Below are 21,788 nucleotides of genomic sequence, written 5' to 3' on the forward strand. Positions count from 1 at the left end.
CTCCGGGATGTCCTGCTCCGCCTGCTCCACCTGGACCGCCCTGCAAGATAAGAAGCATATTACACATAAATCTGCACTGTATAACTAACTCATCACAATAGTCTTTCACAAGGCATTTATATTTTCCTAGGCATTTTTACACACTTAAGTACAGTCTTCGAAAAAAGGTATATTTAAAACCAATAAGGGTTCTTCTGCTGTTCTTCCATAGGAGAACCCTTTGAAGAACTAGTTTTGGTTCCAGGTTGAACCCTTTTGGGTTGAATGTAGAACCCTTTCCACAGAGGGTTCTACATGGAACTCAAAAGAGTTCAACCTGGAACCAAAAATGGTTATCCTATGKGGTCAGCTGAAGAACCCTTTTGGAACCCTTTTTCCTAAGATTGTGCATTAGTATACAGTACTTAAGTTCAAGTAATAATAACAAAGCACGTTAGTAACCTTGGGTCCTCCAAGACCGACTGCTCCTCGGTCTCCCCTTGTGCCGGTGCATTTACATGGCACTGCACAGCACTCCCTCTCAGCAATGTTGTCCTGCAAATTGGAATATGTATAAAGTTGGAATTTAACAAAACATTTTCTGTGTACAGCCAAAATTGGTTGATTATCCACTCAATCCAAAACTGCATATCTGTGACTTGACTACGACTTCAAGTATCTTCCTAATGTTCAATGTGGTCATACTGTACAGTAGATTAGTCCTTAGACTTTCTCCAGGTTCTTTCCTAAAAGCATTTGTGTGGCAAAGTTGGGTTACATGGCTGAGTTGGACTGTATGTTTCAGGTACAAGTACGAGAACATGTAACGATTCTGTAGTGAGTGACAGTGACAGCACTCACAAGTTCCTCCAGAAGCTCGTAGTCCAGGTCCATGACATTGACTCGGAGGGGTCTGGTGTACCTGAAGCCTCGGCCAAACTCCAGCAGCACCGCCTCCTCAAACTTGGGTACCCGCTCCAGACCCACCAGGATGAAGCTGTTCACACCTAGCATGGCACAAAACACATATTTAGTTCTCTTTGTCCAGGATCTTTCTCAGTAGTTTCAACAGCCATAGCAATCCAATAATCCAGCCATAAGACTTATCCTCACCTGAAATCTTAAGTTCTTCAACCCGTCTCTTCATTTCGTTATACTGGCCATCCAGACCGTCAGTCAGATGGATCACAACCTGTGCGTGGTTGGGGGGGAGGCAATCATATAATTTCATTTGACTAATAATGAATGGCATTTATTTCAATAGGTCTGCTTCAATTTTTTGGTTAAGTCAAACTTAACCAAAAAAGATAAATGACGGACTTCAATCTACTCTACTCACACCGTTCCCTGTGGGTGAAGATATTAATTACATTTATAAAAAGAGACAGGCAGACACACCTTGACTGCGTCCGCGGCTCGGCTTTTGAACCTCGAACCGTATGCGGCGATGGTCTTGGCATTGAGGACATAGGGGCCGCGATTGCGCAGGGCCCGGAATGCCTCAAACAGCGTGTCGGCGTTGTCCGTGAACTCCAGGTGGACAGGTTCCGAGGCGGTATCCATGGCCAGGATGCCCACCTGGATCGATGGGATCTGGCCCGACGAGCAACTGATGCCCGCCATCTTGGTGATCCTTTGGAGGATGGCACCCATCTTGGACTCCAGGATCCTCTGGGCCTGGAAGATGTTCTGCGAGGACACGTCGAATCCCACCAACACCTCCAGGCTGCAGGCTGAGAGAGAGCGAGAGAGCGAGAGAGCGAGAGAGCGAGAGAGCGAGAGAGCGAGAGAGCGAGAGAGAGAGAGAGAGAGAGAGAGAGAGAGAGAGAGAGAGAGAGAGAGAGAGAGGAAGGATATGGGGAGGTTGATTGGTGGTTGGTGTTTGGTGCTTCTCTGTACTATGACTTGTAATGTAGATGTTTACCAGATGTTTACAATCCATATGCGGTCTGCTATTACCTGAGTCATTCTAAAGCATAGCAATTTTTTATCAATGTTCTATATGAAAGTAAAGGATGTAAGCAAAACAAGCATGAGGAAGTGACGTAGATCTGCCAAGATATGTCCTCCTAACACCAACACTAGGGGAAAGATAGGGTAAAATATCTGTGATCCTCACCTTTTGAGGGTTCCTGGCTCACGCCAGTGCACAGCTTGATTCCCTTCACCTCGTCGTCCAATGTTTCCAGGATCTGCTCGTTGAGCTCAGAGAGCTCCATGAACGTGCTCGCCCTGGCCACCGTGGAGGCCTCGCTCGCCAGGTTGTTCAACTCATCCTCAATGTCGCCCACGCCAACGGCGTAGATGCGCACACCGGTGGCCTTCAACCCCAGAGCGGCAGTCTTGCCATCGTCGGATGACTTTCCGCCAGTGACGATCATTAGGATCTGGGGGATGCCCTCRTCCTTCCTGCTGCCTTTATCTTTGATGAAGTGGTTCTCCTGCACGTGGCGAATGGCAGCACCTGTGTTGATCCTGCGGCCACCCTTGTACTCTGTGCGACTGAGGGCGCTGATGATGTCGTCCTTGGTCTTGTAGGTGTTGAGGTAGAAGACGTCGGTGACGTCGGTGGCATAGTGGGCCAGGCCAATCTGCAGGTTGTCACGCTCGGTGAAGAAGAGGTCTATAAGGTTCAGGATAAACTCCATCACTTCCTTGAAGTTGTCCTTGCCAAGGTTGATGGAGCCATCCACCAAGAACACGATGTCAGCAGCCTTGGCTTTAGGGAGTCCTGAATCTGAGAGAAAGATAGAAAACAGAGAGAGAGAGAGAGYGACGGAGAGGTATAGAGAGAAAGAGAGGTGCCATGTTAAATCCTATTCACAGTATTTATTTGGCTATTATTCAATATTTATCAGTACATTTCTTACACAGAATAAGGCGAGAATGCATTGTTTTGTGGTTTCACTTACTTGGGTCATCAATTTCTGTAGGGGCCTCCTCGGGGATTGTCCCATTGAGCCTGGCAATGAACCTCTCCTTAATGGTAGGCAAGCCGGGGAAAGTAGGTACCTGAAGAACATCGGCAGAGCTGGTGGCAATCTGGTTGAGCTGCCTGGAGTCTGCTCCGCCAGCCCCAATGCCAATGCAGTTGACCCGAGAGCCTTTGAGCAGAGGGCCATACACAGATACGTCAGTGGGGGACCTTCCGCCTGTGAGGACCACCAGATGCTGGGAGGCCTCCGCAAGCCGGACACCTGCCGAGGATTTCAGCTCGTTCCTGATCACATACTCGATGGCTTTGGCCAGATCGGCCGATCTGCCACCCTGCTGGCGTAGTCTTTTGATGGCAGAGAGCACAGCTGGCTTGTTGTTGTGGGAATTGAGAGAGAAATCCGTCTTGACCTTGTCAGAGTATTGGACGACAGCGACCCGAACCTTGTCAGGTTGCACATCCAGCTGCTGAACGATGTTGAGGATGAAGTCACGGATGTGGGCTATGCCACTGGACCCTGTGGTGTCCGATCCGTCTATGAGGAAGATGATGTCCTTCCTCCCCATGTTGAGGTTAGCTGAGAAGTAGAACAGAAAAACAAGTCAAGCAAGTGGGGTTTTACTTTTTATGTTGGCCAAAAAAAATATTTAAAAATGTAAACAAAAGGGAATTGTAACAGTTGAGGCGATATCATACAAAACATAAAAAACAGGTTTCCATTCAACCTTTTTATTCAGGGAAAAGTACATGTTGGATAAAACATGTCACAACAGGCCTGATGGAAACAGCTATTTTGTTGGTAGACTTTCCAAATATTGACAAAACAAAATACGCTAATCAAGGTGGGATCTTTTTGTGTCTGTAAAATTAATTATGTGAGAAAAGGAGGTGGAAGTTGACCTTTACGCGCAAGTATTGATATAATAACCATCATACCAAAAGTAAACTTGGAGTCACGCGATGGTATGTTGTGTAGTCCTTCCACTACGACTCGGGAAATGTAGCATGTAGTTTATTAGGCTACAGATTTTAAAAATGATGATGAACTTCACATGGTRGTGAAAGTACACCGTGATGAGCTTGATGCCCCTTTCCAATAAATATTGAGAGTCTTATTCTGGTGACATGATGATCGAGGATTGGCTGCCATTTGAAAAATAAATCATCTCATCATGTAGGCTATACCCGCACTGTATCTGGGAGCTGTTGGCTAGAGCGCACGTGCCAAGAMCAAAGTGGGCACATTCACTATATAAYGCATTTTGTTTTGTTACATAACAATACAGCCTAGGATCAAGCCAGGGTCTGTAGTGACGCCTCTAGCACTGAGATGCAGTGCCTTAGACCGCTGMRCCACACTCGGGTGTGAAAATGTTCATATTGTCTTAAGCAGATTTTAGAGAATTCAAATTCAAATCTGTCACCAATTGGATGGAAACTTAGCTACATAAAAAAATATATTTGATGGGTCATAACTATTTAGGAACTGCATTGGGTTAAATAATGTAGAATCTCTTACCAATATCCAAAACAGGAGGAACAAAACTACTGGAGATGTCAGTGGTGGTCATGGTGTTGACTGAAGCAATAAGCTGCTGCTCCACTGTTGGAAGCTGCCCRAAGTTGTTAATGGAGTAGGCGAACTCTGGTTTCAGGGAGATCTGCCTCAGTTCGTCGGGGTTGGCATTCTTTGCCCCGATGGCAAGAGGGGCAACCAGGTTGGTCTTCAGCTGGTTGGCTGGTCCAGAGACGTCGTCGTTGGACTTTCCACCCGTGACTAGAATGAGGAACTGAGGCACACCCTCCTCGATGCGGCTACCGGCTGATCTCTGATAGATGTTCTTGGAGACCCAATCGAGGGCACGGCCAGTGTTTAGACGGTTTCCACCCCTGCTCTGAATCTTCCTCGTGGCCTGGCGGACCTCGTCTTTGGTGGAGTGCTCGTTCAAGAGGAACTCCATATTGGCATCGTCACTGTACTGCACCACTGACACCCTGACCCGATCCAGACCCACGTCCAGCTTTTCCACGACCCTCCCGATCATGTCACGGATGGCGGGGAACTCGCTGCGCACAGCTGTTGTGCCGTCAATGAGGAAAACCACATCCCTCTTTTCTCCGCCAGTGGATACTATGGTTGTGGTGACTGTGGGAGAAGACAGGCACATCAAATGTGTTTGTTAGCAACACAAATTGAGCTGCATTAGGGCATAGATATTAACCAAATTCGTTATGGGGATATTTTATGTTCTAATTGTACTTCATTATAACTATGTTTTCACCTTGCATCGACCCTTTTGACTACTGATCTGTTTGTATGAGTCAAACGATATAATCTAGTTTTAATCTATCATTATTATTAATAATAYATTATTAATGATGAACATTTGAGAAACAGTTTTTATTTATATTCAACTAGACTACAGTATCACAGGTGGTGATGCCGATGACTGAAACCCAGTTAACAGTGAATCCGAAGGAAAAACAGCTAGCTCTGTAGTGCTGCTTTGACAAACTCCCCAGTAAAATAACCTGTTGTTTTCCTTTTTACCCCACTGGTAGCTWACATCAATCAAAGCTGTAAACACTACCACATGAGCACATTTAGCAGAATTGTTGTTTTTGGTCTCTGGAGACTGTATTGCCTTCAAGAAATATTATTGTACCAGCACGTTGTTTGGTTGTACTTGTGTGTTAGCTAAGAGATAATTATTTTTGTGCCCCTGCAGTAATTAGTGGATTAGGGTTTCCCATGCAAAAATGTAAAACCTCCTCAGCTGACCACCTTGAAGCAATTATTCGCCTATATTTGCTATACCGGGATAGAAGTCAATAGTATGTGTTATGAAGTTATGAGTGGTGGTAAAAAAAAAAAGAATCACCAAATGGCACAATTTCTGTACTACTCCATGCATGAATTTCACTGTGGCGTTGGCCCCCTCTGTCAGACATGGAAAAACAATACAGCAAAAGACATAAGTAATGCTAAAGTCAGTGTAGGTCCATTTAAACCAGTTAAAATGTAGCATGGGCGGTGGGGTGTAGTACCACTACTATCCACTGGAGGGCAACTAAATTGTATTCATTCGAGGCACAAGACCCAGGCATTTCCAATAATACCTTATACACTCAGATGTAAAGTGTTTGTTTTAATTGGTAAAAAATCTATTATACAATATATATATATATATATATATATTTTTTTTTTTATACAACTTAGTCCCCGAAATTGGGCACTCGTTAATTCAGTCAAATCAAATCAAATTGTATTGGTCACACGCACTGAATACAACCCGAATAGAACACCTGTGGACTTTACAGTGATGTGCTTACTCATGAGGTTTTAAATAGGCCTCTTCTCAAGAAAGTTTGAAAATTTGGCACAAAACATGTTTGATTATGTACAATCCCATCTAGCCTATTCATAGAAGCTAACTTCCTTTAGCGACTATTCATGAAGACATCTTCTGACCGCATCGCTTGCAGTACGGTTTTGGAAGCATAAGCAACGTATCTTTCATATCATCGAGAAATAGTCTTCAAAAAACAAAATACTAAATTACACTTTTATAGGTTTAGTGTTCCCACACTGCCATGTTACAGCGTTTGTTTACGGAAGACAGATGGAAGACAGAGGCAACCACCTGTGTTAATCAGTTATCTAGCATGCTCAAACACCTGTGTGTAAGTCTAACTGGGGAGGAAGTGTAGCGGAAGTGTAGTTCGTCGGATGGAGAGACACAGCCGTATGGATCTGTGCAAACCTGCTAAAGTAAGTGTATGTTTTTTATTTTAAAGATTATTTCTCACTGATATGAAAGATAAGTTACATATGGTTTAAAAAACTATCGCAAGTGATGATTATTGACGTTTCTAAATGAGTGTCGGGATTGTAGCTCACATGGTCCCATCGGTAAGAGGTGCTTATAGCTGAGAACCCTTGGGATAAGGCAGATTGCCTTGGGTCCTTGAGAGCAACAATCAATCATGATGTCTTTTTTTACAATTTGACACATACGCGACCAGGTAATTAGCCAACCACTGGCCACTACTGTRAAATGTTGTCCAAATATTCCATAAAATGTGCTAAAATATTGTGAATGAAATTCATACAGACATTAATCCTATAAAACACATTAATGATAGCAAGAGAGGGCATTACCATCCACAGTTGGGAAAACAGGGCGTAGCCTGGCAATGTCGTCATCGGACAACTCTGTGAGCGTGGAGATCAGCGTGTCCTGGACTGTGTACAGGCCAGGGAGGTCATCCACAGTGTACGCAAAGTTGGGAACATAGGAAACAACCTGAAGCTCCTGAGCGTTTACATCTCTGGTCCCGATGCTGAAGGGCAAAACGCCTGACTTCTTCAGTGATGTCGCAGGTCGACTAATATCATCTGTGGACCTACCGCCGGAGACGACAATCAGGAACTGTGGGACACCCTCCCCCTTCCTGCCGCCACGTCGAACATTCAGCACTTCACTACTGACAAACTCCACTGCCTGACCCAGGTTACGTTCCCGGCCGCCTCGCTGCCTCAGTCCATTGACAGCGTTCATAACCCCCTCCTTGGTTGTGTGGGAGTTCAGGTAGATATCTGCATTGGGGGAGTCGCCATACTGCACCACACCAATCCTGATCTTGTTCTCGCCCACGTTGAGGTTCTTCACGATTGAGCGGATGAACTCCTGGATGATGGGGAACTCCCTCCCGACGCCATCTGAGCCATCAACAAGGAAGACGATATCCTTCTTGGGACCCCGAGACTCAGCTAAAAGGAAGGGAGAACATACATTTTTAATTAACCACTGCTSCTTCTGTAGTAGGTAGGCTAATATATTTCAAAAGCATGTTTCACAACGATGTTCAATATCCTTTTGCAAACAATGATTGAACACTTCAGCTGAAGGACTTTGCTTCTAAGTGTCTTACCTCCCGAGCTAATGAATATGGTAGGATCGGGATACCTGGCTTTGACAAGTCTTGACAAAACAGAGAAGAGCTCTGTCTGGATGTTTTGGAGGTTCCGCATGTTACGGACAGAAAATGTTTCGTTAGGGGAATTTGAGATTGACTGCATCTCCCTGTAGTCAGCATTTCTAAGGCCAATACTGACAGGGACCACACCAATACGCTTTAGCGCGATCGCTGAGAGTTCAACACTATCACTAGACTTCCCACCACTAATCAAAATGAGTATTTGTGGAACACCCTCCATGTGCCTGCTGCCAGAGGAAGCGGTAAAGACATTGTTCCTGACATACTGAAGAGCTGCTCCAGTGTTGAGGGGTCTCCCTCCTTTAAGTGTGATGCCTCTGATTGCATGTATAACCTTGTTTTTGGATGCATAAGTGTTGAAATAGAAATTGACCATTGCATCCTTACTGTACTGTACCACAGAAATTCGGTCTTTGTTCTCATTCACATTGAGCTTCTCAACAGCTCTCAGTATAAAGTCTTGTATAACTGGGAACTCATTTATAATGTCATCAGATCCATCAAACAAGAAGACAACATCCTTCTTGGTTTCTTCAGGTTGAGCTAGAAATTACAATACATATATGCTGTGTTTTGTATAACGACTCATAAAAGCATTTAGACATTTAGTCATGTTTTATTTTCAAATTAACTCATTGACTAACTTTCGATTATTCCATAGTTCTTTGGATGTCACCAAATTGTCTTTCCACTATGAAAAGAATAGACAAGTGACACTTAGAAAAATAAGGTTACTTACCAATACGAGTGGTACGCTTTAAAGTGAACAGTACATCTAATAAGATGTCTGGAAGCTCTCCAAAGTCAGTGATTGGAAAAACAAAATTATGAGCAGCGGTGGGAAGACCAACTGAGTCTGTGCCAATACTGAAGCTCAAAATGCCAAGATCTTTAAGTATCGAGGCCGGCTGCCTAGCACTATCGCTGGACGGTCCTCCTGTGAGCAGTATCAGTACTTGTGGAACACCTTCAMGATGTCGGCTTCCCGAGATGGTGCTAAAGACATTATCCTTAACATACTGTAGAGCTGTCTCAGTGTTGCGCGATCTTCCTCCCTTGTGTCTTAATGTTCGTATCTTGCTGATGACAGTGTCCTTGGATGAGAAGGAACTCAAGTAGAAGTACACTACAGCGTCACTGCTGAACTGGATCACTGCTACCCTGTCTCTGTCTGCGGCAACGTCAAGGTTTTCCACAACTCTTCGTACAAAGTCTCGCATAGCAGGAAACCCACTCCGACTGCTGTCTGAGCCGTCGATGAGGAACACAATATCACGTCGTCCGATCCGCGATTCCACTAGGGAGAATAGTACATGTGGATTGAACAAGATATATCAGTACTAAAGGGGGACAGGGGGTTGACATGCTATAACCATTATGGCATAGCAAAGAAAGAACCAGTGAAACAAAAGAAGAAGAAAAAAATCMTTTCCAGCATGGAGTGGTGAGAGTCAAGCGAAGATTGACAGTTTAAAAGATGTGATGCACGAATCTTAAAATACGCAGCATTTTGTTTTAAAATGCAGCAAAAAATTCAAGCAAATAAGAAAGGGGCACAGATGAATTTACCATCACATGCTATACAYTGCAGGCGAACAGAGCACATTGTCCTCTGTGTTGAGGACAGTGGCAAATTAAGTCTCTAAATACACCACCAAGATTCTACAATCTTGTCTTCTCTTAGGAAAAGTGATATCATCAAAAGAAAATAYACAATTTACGGTTATGAGCCTGCTTTTCCTAAGGAGAAGAAAATGACTCATTGTTCTTACGTTGGAGAACAATGCCAATCACCGGCGGGACAATTACATTATTCACATGGGATTCATGAGTTTCAATAAGTTATTATATGAAAAGTGTTTCTGACATCCCTTACCCAAAATGCCAGAATATTTCAAAGTAGTGATTCTCATTGAAGATAAAAGCTGATTCTCCAATCTATAAAGATCAAAGTATTCTGAAAATKTAAATGCCAAAGAAGGATTGAAMGAAAGAGTTTGCAGCTCTTCRATGTCTGTAGCTTTTGAACCGATGGTGATGACCATGATACCCTGTTGTTTCAGAGCATGAGCGGCATTGCTAATTGGGTCTCTGGATCTTCCTCCACTTAAAATGACTAACACCTGTGGAACACCAAGCAAGCGTCTACTTCCAGCTGAAGCAGTGAAAACATTGTCCTTGATGTACTGGAGGGCGGCACCGGTTTTGAGAATTGCCCCTCCTTTGTGCTTCAGACKTCTAACAGTGTCTAGAACGTCCTTCTTTGTTGTATAAGTGTTCAGATAGAAGTGGACCTCTGGATCTCTGCTGTACTGGACCACCGAAACTTGATCTTTGGTTTCCTCCACATTGAGTTTGTCCACAACTTTTTGTACAAAATCACGCATCGCTGAGAATCCACTCCTGGTGCCATCAGAACCATCCAGAAGGAATACAATGTCTCTCTTTGGTACTTTATTTCAGGTGGGGAACAGATATTCAATTAATGTAAATATAACTTACGAAGGAATAATGATTTTATAAGATAACGCATTCATTTACTATATCTCTGGTAAGCAACTGCAGCTGATTGAAGCAAATGCATTCCAGAGAGTTGAAGTAAATTCCATTGCTGCAAAGAAGAGACCCTTAGTAAGACTATGCTGAAAGAATWTGAAGAGAACAATGAAATGAAGAATGAAAAAGTTTTCTAGGAAAAAAGGTCGTAATAATACCAAGCATAAGCATGAATGCAAAGTGGAAGGATTCACTCTGAWTATTGAAGAAAAATCTTTGAAAGAAAAATTTAGAAGCAAAAATAAATGASAGAGCAATATGAAAGAAGGGTTAATCAAGATGTTGTACGATTTGACAAATGAGGTGAGGATGCTATTAAACAATCCATGGTCACCCATTTTTCATTGATGACACTTTAATGAATGAGCAGCTTTAATACTTCTAAAACTGTTAAAATATTTCAACACATTATTTTGTAGAATGTAGCAAATATCTTGCTAGGAAAGAGTAGATGACTATACCAGTAGATCTAACAGATTTTAACATCACAGAGCAATCAACTGGTTAAATAGACTGAGAGAACAAAAAAAATGTTTTACCTATCAAACCAGGACTGGAAACTTGAGCAATTGATGATAAAAGCTCCAGATGCAGTGCTGACAGGTCTGAAAAGTCTCGTGCCATAAGGATGAGCTGTGAATCGGACGTAATTGACTGCATTTCTCTAGTGTCGGCCTGTCTGATGGCAATGCCAACACTCTGAATTCCTTGACCTTTCATATCAAAGGCAGCTTGGCTAACAGCGTCATTTGACTGTCCACCACTCAGCAAAATCAATATCTGAGGGACACCTTCATAACGTCTGCTTCCAGAGGTGTCTCTAAAGATGTTGTCTTTAACGAACTGGAGTGCTGCCCCTGTGTTGAGGGGTCTACCACCTTTGTGCYTCAGACGTCTTATGCTGTCAAGAATGTCCTCCTTTTTGGTGTATGTGTTCAGATAGAAATGTACCTCTTGATTTCTACTATACTGAACCACGGAAATGCGGTCTTTGTTTCCTCCCACATTGAGATTCTCCACTACTTTCAGTACAAAAACACGCATTGCTGAGAATCCATTCCTTGTGCCATCAGAACCATCCAGAAGAAATACAATATCTCTATGTCCCATCATAGTTTCTCCTAATAAAACATGAATAAAGAAGTTATTTCTAAGGATTACATTTGTGCCTAATGAAACAAACCTTGATACACGTGAGATAATAAAATATGTATGAATAGCAATTATGATCTTAAACTAAAGGTTTTAAAAACAAAGAATAACAGTRTAAGGTATTAATAATGTAAAATATGCAGCAAGTGAATTTTGACCATTTAAAACAGATTCCCTAAATTCATATATCAGAAAAAGACATTTGGTATATTTTCCAGAAATATWAAAATTGCAACTATGAATTTGGCTTCATGTTCATTTATTTAATGGATCTTACCCATAAGGCTAATATTGAAAGTTTCAACCCTTGTGAGTAGCTGCTCTTGGATGTTTGGAAGATCACTGAACTCAGACACTGAAAGAGCATAACTTKGATCAAAGGAAATGCGTTGTAACTCATTAATGTCTGAGGCTCGAGATCCAACACTGAATATCACAACTCCTATTTTTTTCAGAGCAGAGGCCGGTGTATCAACATTATCATTGGATTTCCCACCACTCAACAGTATCAACAACTGAGGGACACCCTCATGCCGCCTGCTTCCAGAAGAAGCGGTAAGGACGTTGTCCTTTATGTACTGGAAGGCTGCCCCAGTGTTGAGGGGTCTACCTCCTCTGTGCCTCAGACCTCTGACGATGTCAAGAATGTCGCCCTTCGTGGTGTATGTGTTCAGATWGAAATGAACTTCTTGATCTCTACCGTACTGGACCACAGAAACGCGGTCTTTGTCTCCTCCCACATTGAGTTTCTCTACTACTYTCTGAACAAAATCACGCATTGCTGGGAATCCATTCCTTGTGCCATCAGAACCATCCAGAAGGAATACCACATCCTTTCTGGCGGTGTCATGATCAACTGAGAAAATAAATAGATGATGCAATCAAACTGATCAAATGTGGTGTTTTTGGCCAAATTATATAGTGTTTCTAGACTCAGCGGCATTTTGCTAACACATCCTGACTCTTCATTCACAGTGATAACACATACCTAAAACTGTTTGGTGATCTGGAGTAACATCAATAACCACTGCCTCCACCGAGGACAGAAGTTGCTGCTGGATGTCGGAAGGTCAGTAAAGTCGAGACAGACAGAGCGTAACTGGGATCATGTGATATCCTCTGCAATTCTCTGCTATCAGAGCTCCTTGTTCCATTCCAAAGACCAAGACCCCAAGCTCCTTCAGAGCGAGGCTGGGTGTCAACATTGTCAACGGACCTTCCACCATCACAGAATCAGTACTGTGGAACCCTTAAGCGTCGACTTCCGGAGGAGGCAGTAAAGACATTGTCCCTCACGTACTGGAGAGCTGCTCCAGTGTTGAGAGGTCTCCCCCCTTTGTGTCTCAGACCTCTTACAGTGTGAGAATCTCTCCCTTTGTTGTGTATGTGTTCAGATAGAATTGGGCGGCTGGATCTCTACTGTACTGGACCACGCAACGCGATCTTTGTTCTCATCCACACGAGTGTCTCCACACTCTTTGAACAAAGTCCGCATGGCTGGGAATCCACTCCTAGTGCCATCAGATCCATCCAGCAAGAACACGACATCCCTCCTGGGAGCCTGACTCTCAACTAGAGAATGTGAATGTTCAGAAAAATAGTTTTATTAAATGATGCATAGGTAAGGGAAACACAGGACAAAGCTGCTTCCTTCACATGACAGTCATCCCTTTCCCTAATCTCAAACAACCATTCAAAGAAAGTGGCAATGTGTGCATTGGACTGAGTGCTATCATAGAGAACATTCCTACAGAGGTACGAAATAAATCCAACATGAAAGGCCTCGGGAGGCATCTACCTAAAATGTCAAAGCTATCAAATACTCAAATCCTGATGTAAGAGTGCAAATGGAYCTGATCAAAACCATATTTTTCTTACCTAGAATTGTTGGTGTCATGTTTGTGACCTGTACAATGACAGTGCTCATAGCAGAAAGAAGCTGCTGTTGGACGTTGGGGAGGTCAGTAAATTCAGACACGGAAAGAGCATAACTGGGGTCATAGGATATTTTTTGTAATTCTCTGCTATCAGAGCTRCTTGTTCCAATTCCAAACACCAAGACACCAAGCTCCTTGAGAGCAGACGCTGGTGTATCTACATTGTCAAAGGACCTTCCACCATTCAGCAGTATCAGAATCTGTGGAACACCTTCAAGGCGCCTACTTCCGGAGGAGGCAATAAAGACATTGTCCCTGACATACTGGAGAGCTGCCCCAGTGTTGAGGGGTCTCCCTCCTTTGTGCCTCAGGCCTTTTACGGTGTCCACAACYTCTTCCTTTGTTGTGTAAGTGTTCAGATAGAAGTGGGCCTCTGATTCTCTGCTATACTGGACCACAGAGACTCGATCTCTGTTCTCCTCCACAGTGAGTTTCTCTACCACTCTTTGAACAAAGTCACGCATTGCTGGAAAGCCAWTCCTAGTGCCATCAGAACCYTCCAGCAGGAATACTACATCCTTTCTGGCAATGCTTTGGTCCACTAAGAGTTTCAGAAACAAAACAGAAAATATGTTAACATTGCTTCAATGAACCTGAGACTGAAATKTSTGTGTTGKTTTAGTTGTCCTAGATAACGCATCRGTTCTTACCTATGACTGTCGGGGTTATGGGTGTGGCCTCAACTTGTYCAGTTATGAGTGAGGAGAAAAACTGCTCCTGGACGCTGGGGAGGTCAGTGAATTCAGAAACAGACTGGGAAAAACTAGGATCAGTGGCAATCKTTTGAACCTCTCTYCTGGAATTTCTGGTTCCAATGCCAAAGATCAAGACCCCACTCTCTTTCAGGGCAGAAGCTGGTATGTCAACATTATCACTGGACCTTCCCCCACTCAGCAGTATCAGCATCTGAGGGACGCCCTCTTGGCTTCTGCTTCCAGAGGAGGKAGTAAGGACGTTGTCCCTTACGTATTGGAGMGCTGCCCCAGTGTTAAGGGGTCTACCTCCTCTGTGCCTCAGACTTRTCACAGTGTTAAGAATGTCCTCCTTTGTGGTGTATGTGTTCAGATAGAAATGAACTTCTTGATCTCTACCGTACTGGACAACAGAAACGCGGTCTTTGMCTCCTCCCACATTGAGTTTCCCCACTACTCTCTGAACAAAATCACGCATTGCTGGGAATCCATTCCTTGTGCCATCAGAACCATCCACAAGGAATACCACATCCTTTCTGGAGGTGTCCTGATCAACTGAGAAAATAAATAGATTATGTCAATCAGACTGTTGKAATGTGGGGCTTGTGGTCAAATTATACCGTCGTTTCTAAGACTCAGCTGACATTTTACTAACACTTCCTGACTCTCAATTAACAGTGATGACACATACCTAAATCTGTTGTCGATTCTGGCGTAACGTCAATAACAACTGCCTCCACCGAGGATAGAAGTTGCTGCTGGATGTTTGGAAGGTCAGTGAAGTCAGAGACAGACAGAGCGTAACTGGGATCATGTGATATCCTCTGCAATTCTCTGCTATCAGAGCTCCTTGTTCCAATTCCAAAGATCAAGACCCCAAGCTCCTTCAGAGCAGAAGCTGGAGTGTCAACATTGTCAYAGGACCTTCCACCACTCAGCAGAATCAGTAACTGTGGAACACCTTCAGTGCGTCGACTTCCGGAGGAGGCAGTAAAGACATTGTCTCTCACGTACTGGAGAGCTGCTCCAGTGTTGAGAGGTCTCCCACCTTTGTGTCTCAGACCTCTTACAGTGTCGAGAATCTCTCCTTTTGTTGTGTATGTGTTCAGATAGAATTGGGCGGCTGGATCTCTACTGTACTGGACCACAGCCACGCGATCTTTGTTCTCATCCACACCGAGTGTCTCCACTACTCTTTGAACAAAGTCCCGCATTGCTGGGAATCCACTCCTAGTGCCATCAGATCCATCCAGCAAGAACACGACATCCCTCCTGGGAGCCTGACTCTCAACTAGAGAATGTGAATGTTCAGAAAAAGAGTTTTATTAAATGATGCATAGMTAAGGGAAACACAGGACAAAGCTGCTTCCTTCACATGACAGTCATCCCTTTCRCTAATCTCAAACAACCATTCAAAGAAAGTGTCAATGTGTGCATTGGACTGAGTGCTATCATAGAGAACATTCCTACAGAGGTACGAAATAAATCCAACATGAACGGCCTCGGGAGGCATCTACCTAAAATGTCAAAGCTATCAAARACTCAAATCCTGATGTAAGAGTGCAAATGGATCTGATCAAAACCATATTTTTCTTACCTAGTATTGTTGGTATTACTGTTGGTGTCATGGCCGTGTCCTGTACAATAACAGTGCTCATAGCAGAAAGAAGCTGCTGTTGGACGTTGGGGAGGTCAGTAAATTCAGACACGGAAAGAGCATAACTGGGGTCATAGGATATATCCTGTAATTCTTTGCTATCAGAGCTCCTTGTTCCAATTCCAATCACCAAGACACCAAGCTCCTTGAGAGCAGATGCTGGTGCATCCACATTGTCTCTTGACCGTCCACTACTAATCAGAATGAGTATTTGTTTCACCCCCTCCAAGTGTCTACTCCCAGAGGAGCTTGTTAAGACATTTTCTTTCACAAACTTCAGAGCTGCTCCAGTATTAAGGGGTCTTCCTCCTTTATGTGAGAGTCCCCTCACAGACTTCAACATGTCTTCCTTTCTCAGAAATGAATTCAAATAAAAATGTGCCACCGCCAAGTTACTAAATTGTACCACTGCCACTCTGTCATTGTTTTCTTCCACTTTGATATTTTCAATGATTTTGTGGAGGAAATCACGAATTGCTGGGAATTCTTTTCTGGTGTTATCTGATCCATCCAGAAGAAACACAATATCTCTCCTATTTCCGTCATTTCCCACTGTTTCCACTGTCCAATAAACCATAAATTAATGCAATACATGAAACAATTCAATAAAAAACATATGACCTGTTTAAAACTTAAATAATTGATGTTGTTCTTTTCAAAAATCAAATAAAGAGAATCAACGTTTACAGTAAGTCGCCAGTACAGTTTAATATTTCTTACCAACTCTAGTTTCCTTTTGTGGTCTCACTTGAGCAAGATGTGTCTCCAAATTTTCCTGGATGTTTTGAAGGTTTGCAAAATCAGGGACTGAATAAGAATAATTTGGAAGAGATGATATCGATTGCATTTCAACCAAATCAGTCATCCTTGATCCAATTGCAAACGTTACAACCCCCAAAGTCTTGAGTGCCCTGGAAGGACCTCGAGGAGAATCTCTAGATCTGCCACCAGTCAGCAGCACTAGGATCTGTTGAGCACCCTCATGACGTCGACTTCCAGCATTATTAGTAAAGACATTGTCCTTCACAAACTGGAGGGCTGTGCCAGTATATTGAGGCCTCCCGCCTTTTGGTCTTAGATTTCTGACTGCTTTAAGCACATCATCTCTTGTCTTGTACGCATTCAGGTCAAAGTTCACTGCTGCACTGTTGCTGTACTGCACAACAGCAACTTGATCTTTTCCCTGGTCCACATCAAACTTTTCCACCACTTTCGCAACAAACTCTCGTATTTCTGTGAATCTACTCCTAACATCATCAGATCCATCAAGGAGGAAAACAATGTCTCTTTTCACACTGGGGCCTTGAACTAGAATGAAAATTCAACTAAAATCAGCAAATTGTGCACGGTACATAATATACATTTCATGCTACAGTATAAGCTACATTCTATTTTTTTTTTTTTTATGATTGAAAAACAACTTTTTTTATAAATATTTTCAAAGAAATCGCTTGATGTTGTACTCTGTTTCACTCACCTAAGCCTGGTCTTGCTGCATCTTTGTGAGAGACAATTGCTGAGAGTAACTGTTGTCTAACAAGAGAGAGGTCAGAAAACTCTCTGAGAATATATGCCTGATTAGGACTGTACGCAATATTCTGCATCTCCGCTCTATCTGCGTCTTTGACCCCAACAGTCAATAGCACAATTCCAGCTGCCTTCAGACTCTCAGATGGAACCAGAACATCATCCTGGGATTTCTCCCCACTTAGCAGTATCAGGATCTGAGGAATGCCCTCTTGGAGTCTGCTTCCAGAGGAGGCAGTAAATATATTGTTTTTAACAAAATCAAGAGCTTCCCCAGTGTTGAGGGACCTTCCTCCTTCAATATTGATATTGCGTACTTGTGCCATGATATCACTCTTCGATGAGTATGTGTTCAATAGGAAATTAGTGGTGGGTTTGTCACTGAACTGGATCACAGCAACATGTGTTTTGTCAGGCCCAATTTCTAGATGTTCAACAAATTGGCCAAGAAAATCACGTATTGATTGGACACTTTCTCGCATCTTATCAGATCCATCAAGTAGAAATACAACATCGACCCCATCCACCATCTGGATATCTGATGTCAACAAAGTGGAATTGTCTGAAATGAGCAAAAATAATAATTAGGTCCATATATACTGCACATCTGTTCTGAAATCAAATTGTTTTGTATTCAATAGTATGTCAATGCTGCTCTCTAATACTGTGATTTGTAATACATTCTCAGTAAACTACTGTAAATGTATTACAATCTTTGATTAAAAAATCCTTAAGTGACAGTGAAATATACACTACCGTTCAAAAGTTTGGGGTCAATTATAAATATCCTTGTTTTTGAAAGAAAAGCACATTTTTTGTCCATGAAAATAACATCAAATTGATCCGAAATACAGTGTAGACTTTGTTAATGTTGTAAATGACAATTGTAGCTGGAAATGGCAGATTTTTTATGGAATATCTACATAGGCGTACAGCGGCACATTATCAGCAACCATCACTCCTGTGTTCCAATGGCACGTTGTGATAGCTAATCCAAGTTGATCATATTAAAAGGTTAATTGATCATTAGAAAACCCTTTTGCAATTATGTTAGCACAGCTGAAAACTGTTCTGCTGATTAAAGAAGCAATACAACTGGCCTTCTTTAGACTAGTTTTTGTATCTGGAGCATCAGCATTTGTGGGTTTGAGTACAGGCTCAAAATGGCTAGAAACAAAGAACTTTCTTCTGAAACTCATCAGTCTATTCTTGTTCTGAGAAATGAATGCTACTCCATGCGAGAAATTGCCAAGAAATGTAAGATCTGGTACAATGCTGTGTACTACTCCCTTCACAGAACAGCGCAAACTGGCTATAACCAGAATAGAAAGAGGAATGGGAGGCCCTGGGGCACAACTGAGCAAGAGGACAAGTACATTAGAGTGTCTAGAAGGCCAGCATCCCGGAGTCGCCTCGTCACTGTTGACATTGAGACTGGTGTTTTGCGGGTACTATTAAATGAAGCTGCTAGTTGAGGACTTGTGAAGCATCTGTTTCTCAAAATAGACACTCTAATGTACTTGTCCTCTTGCTCAGTTGTGCCCCGGGGCCTCCCACTCCTCTTTCTCTACTGGTTAGAGCCAGTTTGCACTTGGATTAGCTAACACAATGTGCAGGAGTGATGGTTGCTGATAATGGGCTGCTGTACACCTATGTAGATTTACAACATTTACAATGTCTACACTGTATTTCTGATCAATTATATGTTATTTTAATGGACAAAAATTGTGCTTTTCTTTCAAAAACAAGGACATTTCTAACTGACCCCAAACTTGAACGGTAGAGTATCTTAATAATCTTACCAACAACAGTTGAAATATCAGGTGTTTCCTTAACACCACTCATTACAGCAGCCACGGAAGAGTGTATCCCGTCAAGCTCGTTAAAATTGGCAACAGAAAAAGAGTGTGCTGGTGTGAAAGATATGCTTTGTAACTCCAATGTATCAGCATTCCTTGTTCCAAAGCTAAATGTTCTTACTCCATCCCCTCTCAATGACTGCGCAGGTCCCCTTAAGTCATTACTAGATCTCCCACCACTGAAAACAAATAGATATTGAGGCACACCCTCTGCACGTCTGCCTCCAGCTGAAGCAGTAAAGACAGTGTCTCTCACAAACTGCAGTGCTGTGCCAGTGTTGAGGAGTCTTCCAACTTTGTGCCTCATGGATCTTATTGAATTAAGCACATCATTTTTCGAAGAGTATGAATTCAGATAGAAATTGGGTGTGGCATCCCGGCTGTACTGAACAAGGGCCACCCGGTCACCATTTTCCTCCACATTAAGACTCTCCACTACTTTCTCTGCAAAGCGGCGAATCCCAGCAAAGCCAGTACTAGAGTCGTCAGATCCGTCAATGAGAAATACAACATCCTTTTTGTCAGATTCTGAAATGAAGGTAAAGAATGGTTGCAGAGAGACAGGAAAGACACTTTTCTGAGAGGGCACAGAAGCAAGGTCATTGCTAGCATAACCTTATTCTTTTAAGGAGAAACACCTTAGACACACATCTATATTTTCCTCAAAGGACATGTAATAACATAGATAAGATCCTTTACCAGAACACAGAGAACACATCCCACTACAGAAAAATAGAAATGGCTACAGCTTACCAAAATGCATGGTAGGGGCAGTTGTCACTGGTTGATCGGATACTGCTGTTAACAATGACAACAATTCTCCCTGAATTGTGGGAAGGTCTTCGAAATCAGTAATAGAAAGGGCGTAACTAGGTTCATGAGATATCGTTTGTAGTTCAAGTGTGTCGGCATCTCCTGTGCCAATACCAATTGAAATGACTCCCATTTCTTTGAGCTTTGTGACAGGGGTTCTGATATCATCTCTGGATCTTCCACCACTCAGCAGTATCAGTATCTGTGGAACACCTTGCAGGCTTCTACTTCCATTGGAGGCAGTAAACACATTGCCGCTCACGTACTGGAGAGCTGCTCCAGTATTTAGAGGACTTCCTCCTTTGTGCCTCAGACCTCTTACGGCATCAAGAACTAAATCTTTTTTTGAATGCATACCCAACTTGAAATTGACCTCTGCTGTGTCACTGTATTGAACCACAGACACGTGATCTTTGTTCTCATCTACATTGAGTTTTTCCACAACTCTCTGAATAAAGTCTTGAATATCTGGAAATCTTCCTCGGGAATCATCAGAACCATCAAGTAAAAATACAATGTCCCTCCTGGTATCATTTGATGCATCTATAAGCATTTATAAAATGGGTTAATAACATTTTGCATATACATTAAGGGAATTCAATAAACTGTGAAATGAAATACATCCATATTATACTAACTGAATTGACCAACTACAGCATAACTGATGATTGCAGTCTTACCTATTAATGTTGTCGGCAAGTTAGTAGCGATCATTTCAACTCTCTCAACAGCAGATACTACTTGCTGTTGAATGTTTGGGAGATCGTTGTAACGTGTAGCAGAGAAAGCATAGCTAGGTTCATATGAAATTGTTTGAAGCTCAAGTATATCGGCATTCCTCATTCCAACCACTATTGCCATGACACCAATTTCTTTCAAGTTTGTAACTGCATTTCTAACATCATCATTGGACCTTCCCCCACTCAATAGAACCAGAATTTGAGGGATGCCCTCTTGGCGTCTGCTTCCGGAGGAGGCAACAAAGACATTGTCCCTGACATACTGGAGAGCTGCCCCGGTGTTGAGGGGTCTCCCTCCTTTGTGCCTCAGGCCTCTTACAGCTTCAACAACGTCTTCCTTTGTTGTGTAAGTGTTCAGATAGAATTGGGCCTCTGGTTCTCTGCTATACTGGACCACAGAGACTCGATCTTTGTTCTCCTCCACAGTGAGTTTCTCCACTACTCTTTGCACAAAGTCACGCATAGCCTCAAATCCATTTAGCGTTTCATCAGAGCCATCCAGTAAAAAAACAACATCCCGTTGTTTGGATTCAGTTTTATCTAGAGATTCATATGAATAAAATGTAATTTGCAGGTAAAATGATAAAGAAAGATCATGTAAATGTATATTTGTGACTAGAAAGTGATAGCTACATTTCTCACCAGGCATGCTTAAAATAGTATCATGAATGTACTGAGTAAGACATCCAGCTATTTTCAGCAATAAGGTAGCAACCTGAAATGTGACAGATGAAATGGCTAATGGAGAGAGGTAGAGAAATAACTCCTTACCTACTACAGTTCGTTGATAAACTCTTGGCTGACGAGGGACCCTTTTAACAAGTGACAAAAGCTGCTGTTCAATGCTTTCAAGGTCATCGAACCAAGGGACAGAAAGAGCATAGGAGGGGAAACGAGCTATTATTTGGAGCTCTAATATGTCTGCATTCCTTGTACCAAT

The 21,788-nt window shown here is 42.7% G+C and overlaps 1 protein-coding gene across 9 annotated transcripts in view; it reads right to left on the minus strand.

Annotated features, from left to right (window-relative positions):
- col6a3 (collagen, type VI, alpha 3) overlaps positions 1-21,788 on the minus strand; it is a 71,381-nt gene that overhangs the window by 45,150 nt on the left and 4,443 nt on the right. For 4 of the 9 annotated variants that reach the window (XM_070446772.1, XM_070446777.1, XM_070446769.1 and 1 more), the window contains exons 1-12: positions 15,850-15,996; positions 14,944-15,543; positions 11,901-12,479; positions 11,011-11,592; positions 7,077-7,688; positions 4,434-5,060; positions 2,892-3,491; positions 2,099-2,716; positions 1,378-1,712; positions 1,093-1,171; positions 841-986; positions 442-534 (exon numbers count right to left, since the gene is read on the minus strand). The exons of 1 other annotated variant lie outside the window; for it this stretch is intronic. In XM_070446772.1, the coding sequence (XP_070302873.1) occupies positions 442-534; positions 841-986; positions 1,093-1,171; positions 1,378-1,712; positions 2,099-2,716; positions 2,892-3,491; positions 4,434-5,060; positions 7,077-7,688; positions 11,011-11,592; positions 11,901-12,479; positions 14,944-15,543; positions 15,850-15,910 (4,932 nt within the window). In that variant the 5' untranslated portion in view covers positions 15,911-15,996. Of the gene's footprint in view, positions 1-441; positions 535-840; positions 987-1,092; positions 1,172-1,377; positions 1,713-2,098; positions 2,717-2,891; positions 3,492-4,433; positions 5,061-7,076; positions 7,689-11,010; positions 11,593-11,900; positions 12,480-12,611; positions 12,722-14,943; positions 15,544-15,849; positions 16,008-21,788 lie in introns of those variants that run through there. 4 more of the 9 variants (XM_070446767.1, XM_070446787.1, XM_070446792.1 and 1 more) reach the window with 4 other exon arrangements.

The sequence above is a fragment of the Salvelinus sp. IW2-2015 genome, linkage group LG2, assembly GCF_002910315.2.
Source record: "Salvelinus sp. IW2-2015 linkage group LG2, ASM291031v2, whole genome shotgun sequence".
Classification (NCBI taxonomy): Eukaryota; Metazoa; Chordata; class Actinopteri; order Salmoniformes; family Salmonidae; genus Salvelinus; species Salvelinus sp. IW2-2015.